This window comes from Eleginops maclovinus, chromosome 3, assembly GCF_036324505.1.
Source record: "Eleginops maclovinus isolate JMC-PN-2008 ecotype Puerto Natales chromosome 3, JC_Emac_rtc_rv5, whole genome shotgun sequence".
In the NCBI taxonomy this organism is placed as follows: Eukaryota; Metazoa; Chordata; class Actinopteri; order Perciformes; family Eleginopidae; genus Eleginops; species Eleginops maclovinus.
The window spans coordinates 2822878-2846594 of record NC_086351.1 but is presented as its reverse complement, the minus strand read 5'-3'; the positions used below and the strand labels follow the sequence as shown (position 1 = coordinate 2846594).

At 42.0% G+C, this 23717-nt stretch overlaps 2 protein-coding genes across 2 annotated transcripts in view; one reads left to right on the top strand and one right to left on the bottom strand.

Moving 5' to 3' along the window:
* The window catches only part of LOC134861610 (pentraxin fusion protein-like), a 9424-nt gene extending 5340 nt beyond the window's left edge, over window positions 1–4084 (bottom strand). Inside the window, exon 1 of the mRNA XM_063878933.1 lies at window positions 3969–4084. The gene's annotated coding sequence lies outside the window, so the exon portion shown is untranslated. The remainder of the gene's footprint in view (window positions 1–3968) is intronic.
* Window positions 2967–23717, top strand: smarcc1a (SWI/SNF related, matrix associated, actin dependent regulator of chromatin, subfamily c, member 1a). Its single transcript, XM_063878928.1, has 28 exons — window positions 2967–3197; window positions 4765–4884; window positions 5032–5117; window positions 5320–5401; window positions 5893–5985; window positions 6122–6191; window positions 6378–6447; window positions 6843–6918; window positions 7280–7405; window positions 8478–8596; window positions 9402–9532; window positions 10137–10196; window positions 10320–10357; window positions 11325–11446; window positions 11867–11938; window positions 12040–12153; window positions 12234–12387; window positions 12556–12666; window positions 12891–12950; window positions 13250–13508; window positions 14167–14328; window positions 15522–15577; window positions 16356–16509; window positions 16638–16816; window positions 16963–17097; window positions 19445–19751; window positions 20017–20142; window positions 20624–23717. The coding sequence occupies exons 1-28, from the start codon at window positions 3009–3011 to the stop codon at window positions 20713–20715; spliced, it is 3363 nt and encodes a 1120-aa protein (XP_063734998.1). The 5' UTR covers window positions 2967–3008; the 3' UTR covers window positions 20716–23717.

Here is a 23717-nt window from a genome sequence, read left to right as displayed (position 1 = left end):
ATACTTCTACTTTACTCAAGTACAAGACCTGAGTACTTCTACTTTACTCAAGTACAAGCCCTGAGTACTTCTACTTTACTCAAGTACAAGATCTGAGTACTTCTACTTTTACTCATGTACAAGACCTGAGTACTTCTACTTTACTCAAGTACAAGACCTGAGTACTTCTACTTTACTCAAGTACAAGACCTGAGTACTTCTACTTTACTCAAGTACAAGACCTGAGTACTTCTACTTTACTCAAGTACAAGATCTGAGTACTTCTACTTTACTCAAGTACAAGATCTGAGTACTTCTACTTTTATTCAAGTACAAGACCTGAATACTTCTACTTTACTCAAGTACAAGACCTGAGTACTTCTACTTTACTCAAGTACAAGATCTGAGTACTTCTACTTTTACTCAAGTACAAGACCTGAATACTTCTACTTTACTCAAGTACAAGACCTGAGTACTTCTACTTTACTCAAGTACAAGCCCTGAGTACTTCTACTTTACTCAAGTACAAGATCTGAGTACTTCTACTTTTACTCATGTACAAGACCTGAGTACTTCTACTTTACTCAAGTACAAGACCTGAGTACTTCTACTTTACTCAAGTACAAGACCTGAGTACTTCTACTTTACTCAAGTACAAGATCTGAGTACTTCTACTTTACTCAAGTACAAGATCTGAGTACTTCTACTTTTATTCAAGTACAAGACCTGAATACTTCTACTTTACTCAAGTACAAGACCTGAGTACTTCTACTTTACTCAAGTACAAGATCTGAGTACTTCTACTTTTACTCAAGTACAAGACCTGAATACTTCTACTTTACTCAAGTACAAGACCTGAGTACTTCTACTTTACTCAAGTACAAGCCCTGAGTACTTCTACTTTACTCAAGTACAAGATCTGAGTACTTCTACTTTACTCAAGTACAAGATCTGAGTACTTCTACTTTACTCAAGTACAAGATCTGAGTACTTCTACTTTTATTCAAGTACAAGACCTGAATACTTCTACTTTACTCAAGTACAAGACCTGAGTACTTCTACTTTACTCAAGTACAAGATCTGAGTACTTCTACTTTTACTCAAGTACAAGACCTGAATACTTCTACTTTACTCAAGTACAAGACCTGAGTACTTCTACTTTACTCAAGTACAAGCCCTGAGTACTTCTACTTTACTCAAGTACAAGATCTGAGTACTTCTACTTTTACTCATGTACAAGACCTGAGTACTTCTACTTTACTCAAGTACAAGAGCTGAGTACTTCTACTTTACTCAAGTACAAGACCTGAGTACTTCTACTTTACTCAAGTACAAGACCTGAGTACTTTTTCCACCTTTGGAAGAAACCACAGTAAGCGATGGAGGGGTCACAGAACGTTGTGAAGATGTATTTAGCAGCTGGATGGACGCAGCAGCAGCTAGCATTAGCACATGTGTATATTGTGTTGTATGTAAAGGCACCTCACTTCAACATGAAATCATTTAGGACAAAATAGGAATGACTGAGAAATTACAATCCAGTTTTACAACTACCCAGAATCTAGATCAAGTGTACTTCACAGGAACACTGGTCAGATAAACAACTAGATCAATCAGTGCAGTTACAGTAGAGACCATTGATGTTGCTGATAAACTGCCATGTGAATCATAGAAATCATAACTTCCCGGCTCTGGGAGATAACGTTTGTACTTTGTATTTTCCGAAATGTCATATTAATACTTAAAAGGCAAACAAACAATGAAGTGTGAAACCATATGAGGAGAAAAGAGCAGAGAAACGATCCATAATGTTTTAAGTCTGCATGTATGTTCAGTGTGCAATAATAAAAACAATGAAACATATAATGTTATATTGACCTATTCATATCTTACACTGCACTGTAACTCTATTCGTGTATTTCATACCTTTGTTGTTCTATATTAGCTTGGTTTATCTTTTTCTCTTTGCTTTTTAGTGACTGTTATTAAATGCCATTTTATAATGTGTTTACTTTTAATGTATTTCAATTTTTCAAAGCACTTTGAATTTCCTTGTGTTTAAAGATGCCTTATAAATAAGTTGCTTTGCCGTGTAAAATAAATGTATTATTATTATTATTATTATTATTATTATTATTATAAATATATATATATTTTTTATCTTTTCTAAAATCTGCTCCCTCTCTTAGAATCTACCGTACACAGCTTTTCACTTCCTATAACAATACTGCAGATATTTTATTTTATTATTCTGAGTATTGCAAATAATACACTGCACGTAGTTTGTTGGTTTATCCAGATTTCATGCGAGTCATTTTCTGTATAGGCCTATCTTACCGCCAATATTTTTTTTAATATATAGTTTTTATTTTTTATTTTTTTGTTAACTTTTTATCTTCTTTAACTGTGTTTATGTTCAGAGGTGAGAAGTAACTAAGTACATTTACTCAAGTACTGTGCAGTAAAAGTGCAATTTTGGATTAATGATGTGAAATATAAGCAACACTTAAATAAGGCTTTAGTGACACCTGCAGTAAATCCAGCAGCTACCCTGCAGTATACAAAGCCATTCAAACTAGCTGCACCTTTACCAGCTCTGAGAATATGTTATTCTGAAATGGACCAATCAAACAATGACTACTTTTACTTTTGGTACTTAAAGTTTATTTTCATTTTCAATACTTTTCTCCTTTTACTTGAGTAACATTTTGAATTCAGGACTTTTAGTTATACCAGAGTATTCCTACACTTGTACTTTTACTTTAGTATAATATCTGAGTAATTCTCCCACCTCTGTTTATGTATGCACCATGTAACGCATATTCCTCGTGAGTGTAAACCTACTTAGTAATAAACCTGATTCTTTCCGATTCCTGCAACGGCCTCCATTTCCCATAAAGCCCTATAATAATGAGTCTCGCGAGATGTGAGTGTAAAGCTCGTCTGCGGCTGCGCAATATCATTCGAAAACTTGCACGCTGAGCGACGCGGCGGTGGAGGAGAAAGAAACGCAGCGAACAAAACACACAATGGCGACGGCGGCGACAACGGCAGGCGCGACGGGCTCAGGCGGAACGGCGACGGGTCCTGCTGGCGGCGGGACCACCGCAGTGGGGAGGAAGAAAGACGGCGGTCCGTCCACGAAATTCTGGGAAAGTTCTGAGACGATATCGCAGTTTGAGACGGTTCGGCAGTGGATCGGAAAACACTACAAGAAGGTAGCTGGTCCTCCATTGATTTCTATGACGGCCCGTTGGCACAATGGATCCTAACTGCTATCCAAGCTAGCAACACAAACTAAAGATAAAGACGGTGCTTTTCATTCAAGTGTTCCGCTTTACGTGCAGGAGTGTATTGTAAGCACATTTCCGTGTTAACGTGATTTAAAATACTCGTACTTTACATGATTGAGGCTGTTTATGTGATAGCTAGCTCATCGTTAGCTGGCTAATCAGAATCCCTTTATTAGTCCCGAAGCGGGGAAATAAACGGTGTTTCAGCAAACGTGGTTCAAAAAAGTGGCCTTCAATGATACAGAATAAGCTAATTTATTAAATGAAGAGAAGAAAAGCAACGATTGGTAATAATAAAGACAGCCATTAGTACCCAACCATGGCTAAAAATGAGTAGAAGCGATTTAAAAGGGACACATTAAGGTGTTGTGACATTATACAACAGTTTTTATTTCTCTCACAATAGGAGATTATTGCTCAGTGCAAAAAGAAAGTGTGTATTTCTCTAACTGCTCCTTCAGTGTTGTTACAATAACACACATGGGGCGAAAAAGTTCATAAAGGCGCGGAAATGAGAGCTTCTGCAGGTGTGCAATTTGTGTGTGCACCCTTTATTTATTGAAACCTTTTAAACACAACTCCCTTTTTGCGTGTTGCCAAAGGCCCCAGAAGCTAACCCAACGTTACCCTTGCTTGTCACGGGACCCAGCGTTATCACACAACTTAAAATATATCCTGAATTGAACCAAGCTTTACCTCTTTTTGTTTATTTCGTATGAATTCCACTGTACTCAATACATAACCGTCAGAGTTTGGTGTTCAGCTGGGACTGAAGAGTGCGCGTTTTTGAGTTTTGTCAACACAGCAGCATAGCACACTGTGCACTAAGTTAGCTAAACAAAGAAAGCTCCTCCTGTCCCTTCCTGCTCTCATCAAACCCACTGACACGCTTTATAGCCCTGTATGTTGAAGTTAAGCTTGAGCGTTTTGAAAGCTGATTTGTAGACTAAGTAAGATTTCAACACATCCGGGACTAAACATGCTAACCCTGGAGCTTTGCTTGGGTTTGTTTATATGCAATCATTGATTCAGAGCAGCCAGGTTGGATGTGTTTTAAGGTCAGAAGTTGCTCTCCTTCTCACTGTCCTTGTTATAAATAGTTTGGTTTGTCCTAATTTCTCCAAGCCAGACATTCTATCATTGTATCCCCTATCAAGATTGCAGTGTTAGATCAAACATAGACCTATATTGGAGACTTCACATGATTTTTTAAATGTTTAAATGTGCCCTTTAACATGTGAACGGTTTTGTAATTCATAGTAAAATATGTAAGTCTAAATAGGATGTATTACATGTGTAAATATGTGTCATTCAGCATTGGGTAAAGCGCTCTGTGAATATGCATTATTATTTCTTCAGGTGGTTTATTCATACATTTGTTTTATTCACAGACTTACTTTACCCTCCTTAATTATTGACATTAGAGTTGTGATGGAGTAAACATGGGATACATGTGTGTTTTATGAATGTTTTTATTTCTGTGTGCTCCCAGTATGTCCAGAATGACTCCCCGTCCAGTAAATCCTTGGCGGGTCTGGTGGTCCAGCTGCTGCAGTTCCAGGAGGATGCGTTCGGACGCAGGGTCAACAATCCTGCTCTCACCAAGCTACCTGTAAGCACACCAAACAAACACACACATACGTTTTGTATTTCCTCAAAATATCATACGTCCCTTCTGTCTGTGCTTTAATTAAATGTATTGATGGCAATATCTGAGTGCTGAAATTTGATATCCTCCTTGTTATTCTTCTATCTTTAGGCCAAGTGTTTCCTGGATTTCAAGGCAGGAGGTGCTCTCTGTCACATCCTGGGGTCGGTCTACAAGTTTAAGAGCGAGCAGGGATGGTGAGTGACCAAAACTTACACAATGATGTAGTCCTGAAAGCAACCAATATGCTCTGTTATCACAAATAAGCTCCTGTTTTTGCTTTCACACATTCACTCTCTTGTTTTAACTCTTACTTAACTCTTTGTTGTAGCTGTTGTTTGTTCTGTATCAGTCTATTACAACCATATGTCTAACTGTTCTTTCTCAAACCGCTCCCAGGCGTAGATTTGACCTGCAGAATCCTTCCAGGATGGACAGGAACGTGGAAATGTTCCTAAATGTGGAGAAGAACCTGGTCCAGGTACGACCCATACGCTCCAAACACAAGCTGCTGCTTTGAGGAACATATTCGATTTCTTTACTGGCTATTAAATGTACATACAGTTTAAAAACGTGTCTTTGACACCTGCAAATAAAACAACACTCACCATGCCCAGAACAACATTCAGTTCACACACAACACAGAACTAAATCAGAATGTCTGCTGCACTGTAATTATGTGAATACACTTGATATTTGTTTTTCTTTGATGAGCAGAAAGATCCTAACAATATTTTCAAAACGCCAAGTATTGCTCAATGAAGCTGCATTCTTACTTTTGCAAACCAGAACTTTGCAGTATTTCTAAAATGAATCTGCGACTTAGCAAAATAACCTGCATTAGTGGTACTGGTCTATTTGTGTTGTAATTGTACAGTTCTACCCAAAATAAGCAGCCTTATTCTTCCAGATACTTTTTTTGGGATGAAATGTATTCTTTGTGGTCCTGACTTATTAATTCTGTGCATATAGAATAACTGCTTGACTCGACCCACCGTGTTCCTGTCACCGGACATCGAGCAGAAACAAACCAATAAGCTGAAAGACATCATCAAACGGCACCAGGTGAGCCCAAACCAACCACATAAAAACCTTTTCTATGTCAGGGATGTGGCAAAGGACTCTTTCTAATGGCAAACTCGGTTGTATTTACCTTTTTGGTAACTTATGATTGTTATTTTCTCCACTCTATCCTCTCCAGGGCTCCATTACTGATGACAAGTCAAAGGCCACCCACCACATTTCCCCCTCTACATCCCAACAAGAAGAGGGTAGGGTTGGATTGTCTTTAACTTATAATTAGGTCCAATTCTTGACATAATTGGGGGCTGAAAATCATTTCCCCAGTGTTTTCAGTTATTCTGTAATGGCATATATGTTTTCGTTCACGCAGTTGTGTTTCGTATAGCTTACTGGTCAGTGTGTATTTGTCAGCTATTGGTTTGTGTATGTTGCAGAGGAGTGGCTTCGTCCTGTGATGAGGAAAGACAAACAGGTGCTGGTTCACTGGGGTCTTTCCCCCGACAGGTGAGTAGAGAGCAGTGTAGAGAGGCTCACAGATCTTTCTTGTGTCGTATCGATGAGTTTTCATTCAAACATCATTTCCTCCATCTGTCATGAAGCCACCAGAACAGCTTACACGTTTCTGAAGTTACTTAAATTCTTAAACCTGATAACATGTTGCTCAGAAAGATCTTTACTCTTTTCTACGTTCCCTTTTTTGAGTGACTTGACTGATTTGATGAAGATGTTTTACTTCAATTTCCCAAATGATATAATAATGACATAGAAGATTTTTGTCTTTTGTATAAACATATTGCACTGATCAACACATATCCACATATCCAGGAGTATGTTTGAATTCATCTCTGATCATGAATCTTATACTTATCGCTGCCTTGGCCTGTTTATTTATTCTATAGCTATGATACCTGGGTGTCAGCAGCAGAAGTGGATGGTGACGTGGAGGACCCCCCCAGCACCGACCGGCCATGGAAGGTAAAAGAAAAACCTCTTAGCTTTAAAACGAAGGCACTGGCGTTAATACAGAAAAATATATTCAATTTGTTTGGCTCAACAAAAAAACAGCTAGCGAGGACTGGCTGCCGCTTTGATGAACAAGCAGTCAGTGCGTTCAGCAGGACTTCACAAATGTTAAATGTGGTTGCACTTGAAATTATATTTGAAAAGTACCTTTTAGATGTTCAGTTAATATTTGGTCAAATGACATCATTTCCAATTGATAAAATGAAGGGCAGACGTGTTGATCTGACTCTTCTAGGATGGATTAATACACATTCACACTCAGACTTGATCAAGTTGAACAACTGTCCACAAACTCCGTCTCCTTCCCGCTCAGGTGCATGCAAAGTGGGTGTTAGACACTGACTCGTTCAACGAATGGATGACCGAAGAAGACTACGAGGTGGACGAGAACAAGAAGCCAGTCCACTTCCGCCAGAGGATCTTCCCCAAGGAGGAGGAGGTAGCTAACTGTACTGTACTGTGTGTGTGCGTGTGTGTGTGTGCGTGTGTGTGCGTGTGTGAATCAGTCCCAGGCATTTGTTTTTAAAGTCCTTGCATCATCAGTACAGCTTGTTGTTTAAATACGGCCACACGTGTCTAATTGTATCCTATATAAGTGTTTTAACTAACCAACAAAAGACATCTTTTTAAATATCGAATACTGGTCATGAATGCTGTCCTGATGGAAAGCTTTGAGTCCAGACTGAATGGCAGTTTTAGTGAAGGTGTATTTTGCTGCAGGTTTTGTTGCACGTGGCTGTGTCCTGTGAATTGTTCGAGGCCGTCCTCGTCCTCCGTCTGTCTGTCTGCCCATCCTTTCCAAGCCTTTTTCCTCACTCTGTGTCTCCGTCTAATGTGTTTCGGGGTTTCTGTCCATGTTTGGAAAAAGATAATGCACAATTTACAGGATTTACAAATCAGAATAAGAGCTGGTAAAATAGTGAAGAAGGTTTACTCGCAGTAATTGATCTGCTGCACATGCTCAAAGCTTTTAATCGACTGAAATTGAAGATCGTGTGAGAGAAAACGTTAACCTGAAAAATGACATTAAACTGAATATCTTTTCATTAAAATTGGAACAAATTGAGGGAAATAATTCAGCTCAAGAAATCAGGAATGTAAACGATATAGGACACAATGCACAGCTGTTTATTACATGGTTTAGTTCAAAGGTTTGTTTTCACTTACATTTGTTTTAAAGGGGGAAAAGTGGCCTAAATAGCATGTTCTCAAATAGAAACGGGTAGGAACCAAAAGCAGTTATTCCCAAAGTTAGGGGTCTGCTCAAGATCATTTTGAATCTTTGTCCGCTACTATAAGTGAAGGCTTCCATTAAATAGAGGACAGTATACAGGAACCCTGGTCGTCTCCTCCACCTCCACTGCATCCTCCTCTCCCCCCACTCCCTGCCGTCGTTCTCCCACCGCCTCCCCTCCTTGTGTGTGCAAACGTTCCATCCTCTCATTCTGCGGCTCTTTCTCTCATCCTCCATCCCTCGCTCCCTCTGCGCTGCACGGGGTTTGTCTGATCAGTCTTCCCGTACACCCGATCGCAAGGAGCGCAAGGCCAACTCCGCCAGCAAGAAGAGGAGGCGCTCGCCCTCACCGCCCAGCACTCCCGCCGAGTCCCGCAAGAAGGGAGGAAAGAAGGGGTAAGAGTAAAAACAATATAAGGGCAATGTATCTCAAATAGTGCATCTGTTTGTGGCGGAATAATACTCATTTGATGCTTCTCCTGTACGCAGGGCATTGTGGGATTGAGTCCAAAACAGTAGTTGTGATATTCATGGAACAGGATTAGCATGTTTCCTAGTGCTTAACTGTTGCTGTTTTATGGGTTTTAGGAACTTTTTTTAACTTTCATTGGGGGTTTTGAGCTGTTATAGAGGGTTTGGTGTGACAAAATGTTTAATATTACCTTTCTAATCTTACCATGGATGTTAATGCACCACAGTAGATATTAAGAGTTATAACAAAGCTAATTCCAAACACAAATTGTCTTTGTGTGCTTATGCCGAGTTCCTACAAGTGCTGGAAATCCTTCAAAGTTCTTTGTTTTTCAAGGTGGAGAAGTGCTTTGGTTTTGAATCAAGTGCAACAAACAGCTTGAATTGTGATGAGATAATTGGACTTGTGTCACACAACATAGCTTTAGTTGTTAATAGCAAACTCTGATCTCAGTTAGTTAGTGATCAGTAATCTGTATGCACTGTGTTTGAAGACGTACAGTGCAAGAGAAACTTGAAAATGCACCTTTTTTTATTTTGGCTGTTGGTGTCTTTGTCTTAACTTTCAGTCTTTGCATTTGAACAATCGTATGACTTAAATTAACTTAAAAAACACTTTAAATTGCTTGAAAAATGTTTGAAAGATGGTTGAAACACCTTTACATTGGGGGATCTCGTGAAATGTGTCTACAATAGATTTCTGTCGACTCATTGCTCTCTTTGGTGTTAGGAACCAGGGGCCTTCCTGGAAGCGTCGGGGCCACAGAGGCGAGGAGGAGGACACAGAGGAGGACCTGAACAAAGACATGGACAACTCCTCAGCTGGTGCCAGCATGGAGGAGGGCAGCGTGTCCAAAAACGGTAAGTCGTGACAGCGGGGCTCAGCTGAAGACTTGTTTCCCTGATGTGTGTTTATAGGGGTTTGTGTGCATGTAAATGGTCTGCAAAGGCTAAAATCCCAAAGTAATAACATCACTTTGTAACCCTTGTGCTTCTATCGGCTAGCGCGCCAACACATTGTACTGTTAGGCTAAGTGGCGGGACAGCTCTAGGCAGTTGACCAATCACAACAGAGCTCGCCAGCTAATCAATCAGGGTAGACTTATTAAACGTGGAAAATGAGGGTAAAATCACCCAGGCACAAAAAATCCTCTTCCTCTCACACACAAACACACACATTTTTTCAGTTAGAAAAGTAGGAAAAAGCCTCAGGAACCAGACACACAATCCTTACAAAAAAACTGCTCCCATTAAACCAAAGTCCCATCTGAAATGTCCCACTTTTACAGAAACCACTTCTCTCCCCCTGAACACACGAAAACTGATCCTCACTCCCTTCATTCCAGTGTCCTCCCTTTCAAATCAGTGTCTCTTATTGCCTCCAAACCCACGGCTGAATCAAACTTGTATAACACATATTTTATTTGACCCTTTTTTAATAGTCCCTCTTTTTTTCTAAACACAGCAAACTCAAAGAAAGACAGTGAGAGCACTCCGGTGAAAGGAGGGACTTTGGCTGACCTGGGTATGTATTTATTACTCAATTGATGTGGTTATTTGTCTTTTAAATGACATTTCTGAAGGAGAACACCGTTTTAGATCTTTAAACATGAGTATTTCTGCCCTTGTGATGTATCTCTACTTCCAGATGACATGGAGGATGACTCGGTGCTGTCTGGTGGAAAGGTGAGATGAATAATGACTCCTCTGTGTTCATCAAACTAAATACTGTAGCTGTGAGTGAATAGGAGGGAGGAAACGGGTTAAAGGCATTAAAACAAAATGACCCCCAGGTGTTATTAGAGCTCAAAGGTGTGTCACAGTCTACCTTCAGTTGAATAATGGTCTCACACATTTCCCAAATGAAATGCCATGTTCTTCTTTCTATGGGAATTTAGTTTTCAATTACAAATGCAATAAAAACAACGGGACAAAACAAAAGGTTCTGTTGAAGAAAGAACCCTTAATGGTACGACGCCTGGGGGCAGTGTAGGGAACGGTGCCTTGCTCGGGGACTTGAACCAGCGACCTTTGATGGGAAGAACATTTACAGATTTTGCTACAATCTTTTTAATGTATTGACCAACAAGGGAAGCTTTCAGGCAGGGGATTTGAAAGACTCCAATTGGTTTAATCAGGCTGATGACAGGATTGTATGTAATTAATGCCAGGACTCGATACATAATCCATATAATCTGTGCCTGGAATACACATAATAGAAGTATATGCCTGAAAAGACGATATTTATACTAAAGAAAGGAGTTCCTACAAGTCTTTTTTTAAAGGATGTTTACTTATAATTTGCTGTGTCTTTTTGACCATTGGCCTTTTTGCTATTTATCAAGTGGATCGAGTCAAACCATTTAGTCTTTCTTAGTCTACCTTCCTTTTATTATTATTATTATTCCCATATTCATCTTTACTGAGCATGTTTTTCCCGTAGTTGGGGATGGAGTGTTCCCGAGGTCCTATTTAGATATGCAATAACACGAAAAATATTTGATGCCGCTGTGAAATACTGCTCCAAGCTAAGCTTAAGTTTTCATCCGTGCAAACACTTTGTTGATGTTAAGAAAGCTTTAGGACATTTGACTTTTATAATGTTTATAACGCGTACCTTCATCATGCTGACGTGTCTTGTGTTGTCCTGAAGGACGATGAGGAGCAGGGCAAAGCCGAAATCAACCGACTGATGGACGCCAGCGAGGACAACGTGACCGAACAGACTCACCACATCATCATCCCCAGCTACAGCGCCTGGTTCGACTACAACTGGTGAGACCGGGGGAATGAGGATGAACACGTCACTACTGCACACATGTTGCTTATTTTCCAAATGTCGATTTTGTATTGTTTTTACAGTGGGATATAATGGGAACTTTAGGCCTAAATATGCTATGATGCTGTACACCCAGGAGATTTTAAGAAGGGTGCTATAGTTCTTTTATGCAACGTATCATTTACCTCTGACAGTATTTTACTTAGTTGAGGTTCTTGAGATAAAAAAAGTACACTATTAAGGCAGTCCAGTATAAGGTGGAGGTTTGAGAAGATCACACCTTTTTTATAGCAATAGTTAAACCTGTGATAATATAGCAAATAACTATTAGTCGTTGTTCATTTGTACTCGTAAATTCATTTACTATAAAACCAAACTGTTTTATTTATTTGTATTTGTTCTCCTTCTCTTAAAAGCATCCATGAGATCGAGAGGAGAGCCCTGCCCGAGTTCTTCAACGGAAAGAACAAGTCCAAAACTCCAGAGATGTGAGCTCATACACAGTTCAGATTTAATGAAACCACCACACATCTTCATACCCTTTCTCTTGTGTTTTTCCATGCTAATTTATTTGTGGTTCTTCTCTCAGATTCCTGGCCTACCGTAACTTCATGATCGACACGTACCGGTTAAATCCTCAGGAGTACCTCACCTCCACTTCCTGTCGCAGGAACCTGACCGGGGACGTCTGTGCCATCATGAGGTGAGCAGAGGATTTAATACGTATGAATACATTGAAATAAACTGGAGAAAAATGACATGTATTCATGTTTTGTTCTTCAGGGTTCATGCGTTCTTGGAGCAGTGGGGTCTGGTGAACTACCAGGTGGACTCTGAGAGTCGCCCGCTGCCCATGGGACCCCCACCCACCCCCCACTTCACCGTGCTGGCTGACACACCCTCTGGCCTCATTCCCCTGAACCACAGACCCCCTCCGGTAAGGCTGACTATAATATATTTACATGTATAAACAGAGTGAATGAAGATAAAGGGATTGACACAGCTTCACTGCAGTTCAGCGTAGTGTTCATATCTTATTTTGCTGTTAGCATTATAAGCTAACACAGTAGAATTGTTCTTCATGTGTTGTGTTTCCTCCCTCTAGATCCCCCCTCAACAGCAGATGCCAAACTTCGCAGACAAAATAAAAGACAAGTCCATCGACCTGCAGAACTTCGGCCTGCGCTCCGACCTCTACAACAAGAAAAATCTCAAGGTCAGCATCTTTGAATCAACTGTCTTTGAAAACCTGTTTATTTTTCGAGTTTGACTTCTTTTAAACGGGGGTGACATTATTTCTTAGGGGTTCTGAAGAAGTTAGTGAGTGAAAAAACGTATACAATAAAACCAAGAGGCTATTTTACGTTGAATATTCTGCCAATACATCATCTTCGTGTCCTAATATCTATAATAATGTGATGTTGTTTTTGTTCCCTACAGGGTAAAACTGTCAACTCCACCAGGGACTGGACCGAGCAGGAGACTCTTCTGCTGCTGGAGGTGAGCCCCAAAGACATTCCAGATGAAAAAAAGCTAGAATAATACACTCGTATGTTTGAAACTCCATCCTATCAGCTGTCATAAACACTGATGGAAACAGAACATGGCAATTGTGCTTGTTGCATGTCGTCTCCTGGCACTAACCCTATTTCCATTTCAATCTGGTCTCTTTCTTACCGACTTGCCGTTTTATTACTCCTCTTTTCATCTGTATTCCTGGCCTCCTACTCCTGCCAACCTTTTATAAATATTGCATACTGGCAAGATATAAAGACTGACACCTCTGACATCTCTTCCAGGCCCTGGAGATGTTCAAGGACGACTGGAACAAAGTGTCAGAGCACATCGGTTCGCGCACCCAGGACGAGTGTATCCTGCACTTCCTGCGGCTGCCCATCGAGGATCCGTACATGGAGAGCACTGAGGCCTCTCTGGGCCCTCTGGCCTACCAGCCCATCCCCTTCAGCCAGTCTGGAAACCCCGTCATGAGCACCGTTGCCTTCCTGGCCTCGGTGGTGGACCCCAGGGTGGCGTCTGCTGCAGCCAGGGCAGCACTAGGTGAGAACTCATGGGGGAGGATATTAAAACTGCAGTGTGTTGAAAGTGGCAGATATTGGATGTTTATGTTTTAAGTATTTTTTAGTAGTAGCTTCCAAAAGCTCAACAATTGTAGCAACTAATTTGTAGTCCTAAAATTAAGTTAACTGCACCTGTTTATCTCGTAAGGAGCAGCAGCCTGATTGGATCTACAGATGCATGGACAATATTTATATAGTTTGTCACAAAAAAAAGCTTTCAAGGTTGTAAGCTTAAAAAAATCCAATCCTAAGAAGATAATGAGCTCTTGAAAGGGCAGGGAATGAAAGATCATTCAGTGCTGTACCGTTTAGGACTACAAAATGTGGGGAAAATAGGTAATAATATTAGTCCAAAAGCAAACACTTTTGGACTAATATTGCAATTGCCTTTTTAATGGCTTTTGGAACAATATTAACTTCTATTGAACATAAATAAAAAATGACTATTTTTCATAAGCAGATATTTACCAGAGATTTTTTGCTAACTTTTTTATCATTTCTCTGAAGCAAGATGGAACAAATCCACATGTTTTCACGTTTTGCCTTTTTTTAAAGCTGCCCATACTGCGATTTGGACCTTGTTATAAATGAAAGTCAGTTGGTAATTGTAAATGAATAACTGTCCTCTCTGTGTGCAGAGGAATTCTCCCGTGTGCGTGAGGAGGTGCCGGCTGAGCTGGTGGAGGCTCACGTGAAGAAGGTGCAGGAGGCGGCCCGCAGCACCGGGAAGGTGGACCCCGCCTTCGGCCTGGAGAGCAGCGGCATCGCTGGCACCGCCCCCGAGGAACCAGAGAAGACCGGTGAGTAGAACCTGACGAGTGTCTAAAACTGGACTTTATTTTCTTTGATTTATATTTTAGTTAATAATCTGAGGAATAACTAAAGGTCAGTAAATGTAGTGGAGGAGAAAGTACAAGATTTCCTCCAAAATGCAGCGGAGTAGAGGTATGAAGTGGAACCTCATGTGTAATACCTGATACATGTTACACTCCACCATGCTTGTTGTCTTACAACTTGTAATTCTATTTTATTCACATGACTTTTAATTGTATTTATGTTTTGTAACACATGTAGCCACCAGAGGGCAGCAGATAGTAGCAGAAAAAGTGTGTGTGTGTGTGTTCGAGCTACAAGGAGTGGAAAGCATCAGCACTTTATCCTCCCATCCTTGTCTTTCTTCCATCTTTGAATACAAATCAGTGTTTTTTTTTTGTCTAAATATGATGGAAGACATTTGTAGGCGATACACACGTCAGTTTTCCCCAGCAGGGGGTGAGCTGTGCAGAAACATTGGTGTGTATTTTCGCACCAGTGGATTAAAACAACAGCGGCAGATGGGGCAGAGGTGGGGGAGGGGGAAACTGGGTCATCACACACTACCATGTGCTTATCTCTCCCTCTCTTTCCCTCAGTGCTTTCTTGAATTATTTCACCCTATCTCTCTCTCACTTTTGATCTTCACATCCTCTTCCCTTTCCTGCACTCACACACCAATCATTCATTAAACCTGAATTACAGCCCTCCTGAGCCACAGTTACAATCGATAGCTTAAATGTGTAGAGTGGCCTGAAGCATTTGACCGACACACACATCACACAATCAATATTCAAACAGTTAACACACGTTCGAGTGCACCCGTGACATAGTTTAACACTCACCCGTACGCATGTAGTCGTGTGTGTGTGTGTGTGTGCAAACGCTTCAGTCTTTCCTGTTTTCAAAAATCCTTAGTTTTCTGTCCTGAGTTTCTTCACTCAAACCCCATTTTCTTTGCCCGTGGTCACCCTCTATACATCTATAATGCATTTTAAATCAAACTGCATGATGTAGCACTGCTGCCCCGGTCTGTTTGTCGTATAAAATGCAATCTCACCCTGATTCTTGCACGCTCTTTGGTTTTAGCAACAGTAGTTGACAGCTACAACGAAACAATCCAGACCCTCTTGATCCATTTTAGTCCGACATGTTGCTAAACTCTCCTCTACTCTTGCAGAAACCCCGGAGGCAGAGAAGATAGAGACAGACACAGACTCCCAGCAGGCCGATAAGGTAAGATTTGTTTGTGTTTTTACATGTCTACTTAAAGTCCAAGAAAATCAGTTTTGCTTTGCATTTGCGAGTGAATCACATGACCGTAACCTCTGCTAGTAACTCCTCAAAGCTGGCACTATATAGACCATTACTTATTGTCTGTCACCAAGCACTTCCCTACCCTGTCCGTGGCACTCAGCCCAGATCGAAGGCATAAATCTTTTAAAACTTTCCCCAAATATAAAGTTTCTTTTCCAGAAGAAAAAGGATGAACAACTTTCTAATCCATATTTGTTTTTAACACAATTCCGCTCTCCTACTTTGTTTTAAAAGTATGTTTTCCACTCATCTACATTTGATTTCCACTTGGTTTGAAAAGGCCCATCTGCTGAATGTAATGGTGTTTCTTTTTTATGATCACATTGTCCTAGTTCTGCAGAGCAGCTTGTTAATAGCTACCTCATTAGCATCCATTAACCAGCGTCAAGACTCTTTCTAAATCAGTGATCATCTGCCAAAAAGTGGAAAGGGTCACATTTTTCCTTATCACCTGAGCATAATCACATTTACCAGCTATAACTTCATTCATTTACATTGTGAGATCACTTTTCAGTGGTTTAACTGGTGGTTTTGAAACCCAGAAATGTTAGCTTTTCTAATTTATGCAACACAAAAATCTCACTCGATCTTTTCTCAAACACATCTTTAGCTCAGGGTCTCAAAGGCTAGAAACATAGGCGTTATTTTCTAAACTGTGGCATCGACACGTCCACTTATCGTCTGTGTCCACCTTCAGGCGGAGTTGAAGGACGAGGCGGAGAAGCCCAGCGAGTCCGCAGAGAAAAGCGACAAGACCGAGGCAGCGGACAAGGTGAAGAAGGAGGGGTCCGAGTCGTCGGAGCGCGAGGAGGAGAGTGAAGAGGGAGGGGAGGTCAAGACGGCTCCAGCAGGTAACAGAGAATCAGGATCAAATGCTTCATGCTTTAATATGTTCGACCAAAGAGACCGGTCCGGAGATCAGAAGGGTTTCTTGTTTTGTTTTATGTAGTCGTTAAATTCCTGTCTCCCTCCCTGTCAGACAAAGACAAAGAGGAGTCCATGGAGACGTCGTCCTCGGAGCCGGAGAAGGACAAGGAGGAGAAGGCAGCTACAGAGGAGGGAGAGGAGAAGAGGAAGAAACTCGAGCACGACATCGGAGAGGGGAACATCGCCACCGCGGCCGCCGCTGCTCTGGCATCTGCTGCCACCAAGGCCAAGGTGAGAGTACAGGCGTGCTGACACGGCAAGCAGACACGCACGTCTGATTTACCCACAGTTCACCTTGTTCTCATGTTGGAAACACTGCTGAAAGTTTGGTTTGTTCCTGTTGGTTGGATCCTTATGGTTTGTGTTCTTCCTCGCAGCACTTGGCGGCGGTGGAGGAGAGGAAGATCAAGTCCCTGGTGGCTCTGCTGGTGGAGACGCAGATGAAGAAGCTGGAGATCAAGCTGAGGCACTTCGAGGAGCTGGAGACCATCATGGACCGGGAGAAAGAGGCCGTGAGTCCAAAAATCAGCTTAACAAGTGTCGATTTGGAGATTAAATGTCGGCCAGCTTTGACCCTGTGCCGCCGCGTTAGTTCAAGCATTAACGTTTCACCTCTACACACTTAGTGCTCTCCGCTCCGGGTATTAATAATGAAGGAGATCCGTTAAGAGGCAGCCAGCTCGAGTAGCACCACTGACTAAAGTGTATATGTAAAATTGTATATGTGGGGGCTTCATCCAGTGACATTTAACCTTAAAGAGTAAAAACTATATATGATTTTGGGTAGGGCTGCCCCCCATTAGTCGATTTTTCATTAGCTGATGAGTCGAGAAAAAAAGGTCCGTCTGCGCGCTGCATGTGCTATGACGCGTCAGCCGGAAACCTCCTCAGACTTCATTCAGAGCTGTGCCTGGTCCTTAAGTTTTGTCGGGGAAGATATCCAAAGTGAGCGATCCTTCTGAGCATGTTAGGGACGAGCCCCAAAAGGTGACATGCAAACTCCGCTGGAAAAAAGGTGCGTCCGTATCCACGCCATCATAACAAAACACGGAGCTTTATTATCCCCGACAACATGAGTTCCTTCCTCAGACTCGGAGGAAAACGGCAGCAGTGAGTCAGGCAGTAGCCTAGCTGTGTATCAACATATATAATCACTCTGAGCTCAGAACACCATCAATTCTAGCTTTCATTTCATGATCAGGGCGCAATGTGCGGAGGGATCTTTGCCGACGAGTTCGCTGTATCCATTTCCTGTGTAGTATTTATTGGGGTGTTATATTCAGATATGAATGATAGAAACTAGAACTAAATCCTCAGTGTGTGTGCTCGCTGCTTGTTCACACACACATTAAGAATCCTTACCGGAGCTTCTGCTGTTTGTACTGCTGACGGGCGGTGCGCTGTGACTCGTGCGCTTTCTACGTGTACAGTGTCATTTCTATTTCAACGGTTAATTATTACAGTTGTATCTCATATTTCATGTGAAGCACAACGTACCGTCCTGTTATAATAAGGTTCTTCATCAGCCTTTCAAACGGAAACCGTTTTGGGAGAAGATTTTTTTAATTATGATTTCTTATTTTATATAAATCATATATCAGATAAGTGAGACGATTAGTCGCTGGAAATTACGATTGTTAGTCGACTACAAACATCTTTAGTCTGGGCAGCCCTACTCTATGCTGTAGAGTGTTATACAGGTTTGTGTGCATGTTAATGGTCTGCAAAGGCTACAATCCCTGTGTTCTCTTTAGAGGGAGTTTGGAATAAGTAGTAGGTAAATATTTGGAGTTCATTGGTAGATGTTGGCCCCTGAACAAGCTGCTTTCAAATGAGTCTTAAGTCTTCCTCAGTAATTAAGAGGAGACACAGAATCACAGACATTTTCCAGAGCAAAGCAACGGTTTGTTGACAAGCAAGTGAAACTGTTGCCTACTTCTTCAGCGCAAATAAATAGCCCTCAGCTGTGTATGCGTGTGTCCTGCCACTGGACACTCCCTGGAGACGCCAGTGAGAGTGTAAAACTGTTTTCATCGTGGAGGAGGCATTGGGAGTGCAGCCCAGTTTCACAGCTGTAAATAGTGCATGAAAAGGACTCTGGTTTACATAAGCTTTCCAAAGACTGGAGAGAAATCAAACCTTTGCTGCCACTGGCTGTGAAACACTGGATCCAAATGGAACAGAAAAAGGACACAAGACAGTGTTACACTGAGTCTTCCACATGCACCAATTCCTCCGACGCCACTGAAGTGTGCAACTGCAGGATATTATCGTTGAGCTTTATAAACCAAAAAAGAGGATTTGACATTTTTCTGCTGACAGCTAGAATCTAGCCATGCAAACACTGTTTTATATATCCACTTTCTAAGATGAGGGGAAACCTTTCAGACTTTCTCTTACTGTCTGTAATGGAGGGAACTTTGGGGGTTTTGTCTCTGCAGACCATTTACGTGCCCAAAAAAAAAGCCTCTTTATTTGGCAAAGGAAATCCAGTGATCCTCTCAGGGTTTCTGTAGGGTCATCACCCCTCACTCATCTCTACACCTCTTTAAATGTCTGTTCGTCATCAAAGCTGTACATTTATTATATTCCTTATTCTGTGCACATGACATCTATTACATGTCTATCCATCTAACCGCTCCTCAGTTTCTTTTGCTGATGTTCTTATGAAAGTTTTACTTACTTAAATGTTGTAATTCTTAATCTGAATCGAGGGTCAAACCACAGATGGTGGTCTACAGATTGTAAAGCCCCTTGAGGCAAATATGTTATTTGTGAATTTGGGCTATATAAATAAACTTTACTAAACTCACCAGCACATGTCAGCTTTCTTGACGTTCCCTCCGTCTCTCCTCACAGTTGGAGCTCCAGCGGCAGCAGCTGCTCACCGAGCGCCAGGCCTTCCACATGGAGCAGCTCAAATACGCCGAGATGAAGGCGAGGCAGCAGATGGAGCAGCAGGCGGCCGCCGCGGCTGCCGCTGCCGCCCAGGCTCAAGGACAGGCTCCTGGATCTGGACCCCACGCCGGGCACCCCGGAGGGCCCCTGCCACACCACGGAGCGCCAATGCCCCACCATGGAGTGGCTCCACCTGGTGCTGTCATGCACACAGGCTACCCCTCCATGGGACACCACCAAATGGGACCTCACCATCCTGGACAGACAGGTCAGATAACAGAGCAGTGGGGGTGGGGAGTTACTGTTCCTGCTTTTGGGATAGCAACACAGAGAAATGTTACCTAAATGATTTGTATAACTCAGACGCCTTACGCCCTGGATTGTTCCCTCTATCACTGCCTCTGTGCATAAAAACACAGAGGATCTATTTGTGACCGGTATAGAAAGGAGAAACAACACACCCTCTTTTTTTATGTACACCTTGGTCCTCTCCACAATTCTCCACGTCTGACTTGTCCGCACCATATTTTCAGGACCGATGGGACCAGGCCAACCGATCCCAGGTCGTATGATGTCAGGCCCGCCCTCTGCCGGCGCCCCTCCCGGCGGCATGCCTCCCATGATGCCCCCACGCCACCCTGGAGCTCCCAACGGCATGTGTGAGTGCTAAGCTCCCTTCTTTCACACTCTGTTTGTGCAGTGTGCACGTCACATGTATAATCTTGTATGTTTTTGTACATCAGATTTAGAGGATTTGCATTCAGATGTGTTTTTCTTCACATTTAATTCACCAAAACCAGAGTAATGTAAAAAGTACGGGGTGTTTATAGAACCCGGTATTGACACCACAAACAGCTTCAGGAAAAATAAGGAGGTTTCTGGGAATGTAAATACTATGGAGACACAAACCAGCTTGTATTTACTTTACTGCGGCAAATATCACCCGACCACACAACGAGACTGTAGCTCGCACTTGTTCCTTCAACCTCAAGTGTGCAGCCACTGGAATCAGGAAGCAGCATTTTGAAAATAAAGCAAAGAAACATCTATTTTCCGTGGATTCTCTTTTTTAATTTTCAGTTTTTATAAAGCGCTTCTTACTTTCCGACTCTAAAAACTCCCATCTTTTCTCTTTTCCAGACCCCGGCCCCCCCCCTGCACAGCCTGAAGCGGTCCCTGTGGTGCCTGTGGGTCCTGCAGCGCCCGCCAGTGGACGAGTGGCTGACAACTAAGACCTACACACGCGCACATACACACCCACCCACAAACATACAAAACAATTTCCAAACATCTTTTCGATGGCCTTTGCTACTGGCTCGCCATATTTCCCTCAAACCTACAGGACACAGACACACACACTCAGGGTTCAGTGGCAAGGGTAACCCAGTTTTACACACACACACACACACACACACCCAGAGTTCCTCTCAGGGCACAGTGGCAAGGGTAGTCTAGTAATAAACACTGTTTTCTGCTCGGATCGAGGCTGAAGGGAATGAGTGTGTACAGAAAACCAAACAAGATTTAAAAAAGTGTGTTTTAAATTTTTTCTCCCCTTAGTTGTTTAAAATCACACTGTAACCTCCGCCTGTTTCTTTAAACACACACACACACACACACGCTTCTTCGTGCCTGGTGCCTCTTTTTACAAGCTGATCACTAGGGAGAGCTAGAGAGAGACATGCAGGGGAATGAGTGTGTGTGCAGAGCTGTAACACACACACACACAGGCAGGAAGCTTAGCAGCACATTCAGATATCAATTAATATGAATAACACACACACACACACACGCAGAGGTGACCCAGCCTGCCCTCGCTCTTGTCTTGTCAAGTATCTACCTCTTGCTCCTCTTTGAATGATACACTGTAGTTCTATGTGTGTGCGTGTGTTCAAGACGTGGGTGTTTCATGGCAGAGCAACAGAAACAAATTAAGTCTCTAACGTCTTTCCGCAACAAAAAGTCTAAAACCTAAAATAAAAGTTGTTCTTTTTTTAAAATCTGTTCCACAAGGTACATCTCTGTTCTTTGACCCAAACAAAGTCCCTACAGGGTGCAGGCTGAATATGATTACGTTGTTGGTCTAGTCTCTGACATAAAAAAGTGTTTCCTGTCTGAATTTAAACAGGAAATGATTGGCCGCATAATAAATTGTTCAGATTTTCAACATCTCGTATCACAAAACCAGAACCATCTCTGATTTCTGTCTGAGATTGGCCCTCAGCACAAAGCCCAATACCTATTTATGATCATGCGAATCTGTCAGAACAGCAAACCACTGTAGGTTTTAGCAAATGTTACTCAAGCGGAAGTAAACAAAGCCACTGTTGGGATCTATTTTAGCGGCAGATTAGAATCATTCAGTCAGTACGTAAATGTGGGATTAAATCAAAATAACTGTTCATGGTCAGCTGTTGTATAACGTGTCCTTTTTGTTGTGTGGACAAGCAAATAGTTTCATAAGGAAGACAGGAATCAATTTATGGCTGGTTTTGGCTGCGGATTTGTTGAACATTGAAATCAAAAGACAGATTTGGATAGAAAACGAGGCTCAGTGACAGGAGAGACAGACTTTATTTATCCTTCTGCCACACAACACAAACACACACACACACACACACACAGAAATGTAAGCTAAACTGAGGCTCACACTGGAGGCTGCACACACCGACTCGGCCTGACCCTGCCACAAAACACTGGACCATCACACAGACATGCATTAACACACACACACACACACAAGAACAGAGGTAGACGCTGTGATGCGGCTCGACCGAAACATCACCGCGGTGGGCTTCTAGATGTTTCTTAGGTGCTGATACTGTAGCGATTAACCCCCGCCCTCCTCCTCCTCCTCCTCTTCCTCTTCTGCTCAAACTCTCCTAACGCCTAGTGCTGCCTACCTCGCTAACCCCACCTCTCACACACCCACACACACCTCCATGCACAGCCATTTTTGCTTTTTAGCCGCTAGCAACAGGAAGCAATATCCTCATTCCTGTGCATCATCGTATTTGTGCTCGCGACTGGAAAAAAAACGGCGCTAACACCGAGAAGAAATCATGATTCCACACTTTAGTTTTAAATTCTGATTCTGATGAGTGTTAAGTAAATTTAAAAAAAAGTGCAGGACCAACGAGGAACACCACCAAACGTTTATTTAAGGAGCTGAAATCGAGTAGTGGTGAATTCCTCTGGACATTTTTGAGATATCTCAATCAAAAAATAACACATTTTCTCTGTTTCCAGTTTTCAAATGTGAATATTTTTTTAGTTTCTTGGTCCTAAATGTTGTTGGACAAAAAGTTAATTGAGTTTCTGACTGTTTGTCGAACCAAAATAGACATTTGAAAACGCCAGCTTCATTTCTGACTGTATTGCCTGAAATGTAGATGGATTACTCTGCAGTCCTGAGATTTAATGCCATGACCAGCGGATATCTGGTATATTCTCACTCAAAGATCCAATAGTACTTGTCCTAATGGTATTGCAGAATATTCCTCAGCAGTTCTGCTTTTTTCAATGTTGAAATTAACTTTGCGTATTTATCTACTTTTTGACATTTTCAGTTTAGAAATTCAATCTGAAGGTCAATTAAAAACAGCAGTTTGAATGCATGCTTAAAATAAAGCTAATAAAACAGACAAGTGATCCAAACTCTATTCCTGCTGACTCACTATGGCGTTCTGCAGGTGGATAATAGGCTCAAAAAGGTTGGTTATGATTGAAAGTCATGACTGAAACCACTCCTCTCCCCCCTTCGCTAGCATCTCTGCTACCTCCTCCTCGTTTGTCGGCTAGCTACCTCTTCTAGAAATCCTCCTCTCGCTCTCTGCTACCTCTCTGCGCATCCCTTCGCTACCTCTCCTTTCTTTTTGTACCTTCCCTGCCCACATGACTGCTGCATCACTGACTGTTGCCCTCTTTCTTGTCTGCTGGAGGATTTAAGACACACTCTCATTCACCTCCTTTCCCATTCAGCATCTTAACCAGGCTTGTTATGTAATGTCACTTAATTATGACGGAAATCCCCCCCCCCCTGCCCCCAACATATATTATCTTTAATCGATACTCTTTTGTGTTAATGGTAATGTATTTTTAACGGAGAAAGTTTTGTGTAGATGGAAGTTCTCTTTGTTTTTTGGAAGTTTGTAGCATATGTTTGTTTTTTTTCTTTTGTACGGGGTCTGTTGGTACTTGGACCTAGACACTGAATAAACTGTGTTTTGTATGA

Bases quoted from the DNA above. Each gene is read 5' to 3' on its own strand.
- smarcc1a (XM_063878928.1), top strand. From the start codon at position 3,009: ATGGCGACGGCGGCGACAACGGCAGGCGCGACGGGCTCAGGCGGAACG. The intron at 6,192-6,377 runs GTAGGGTTGGAT...TGTATGTTGCAG, and splicing joins TACATCCCAACAAGAAGAGG to AGGAGTGGCTTCGTCCTGTG. The intron at 14,329-15,521 runs GTGAGTAGAACC...CTACTCTTGCAG, and splicing joins CGAGGAACCAGAGAAGACCG to AAACCCCGGAGGCAGAGAAG.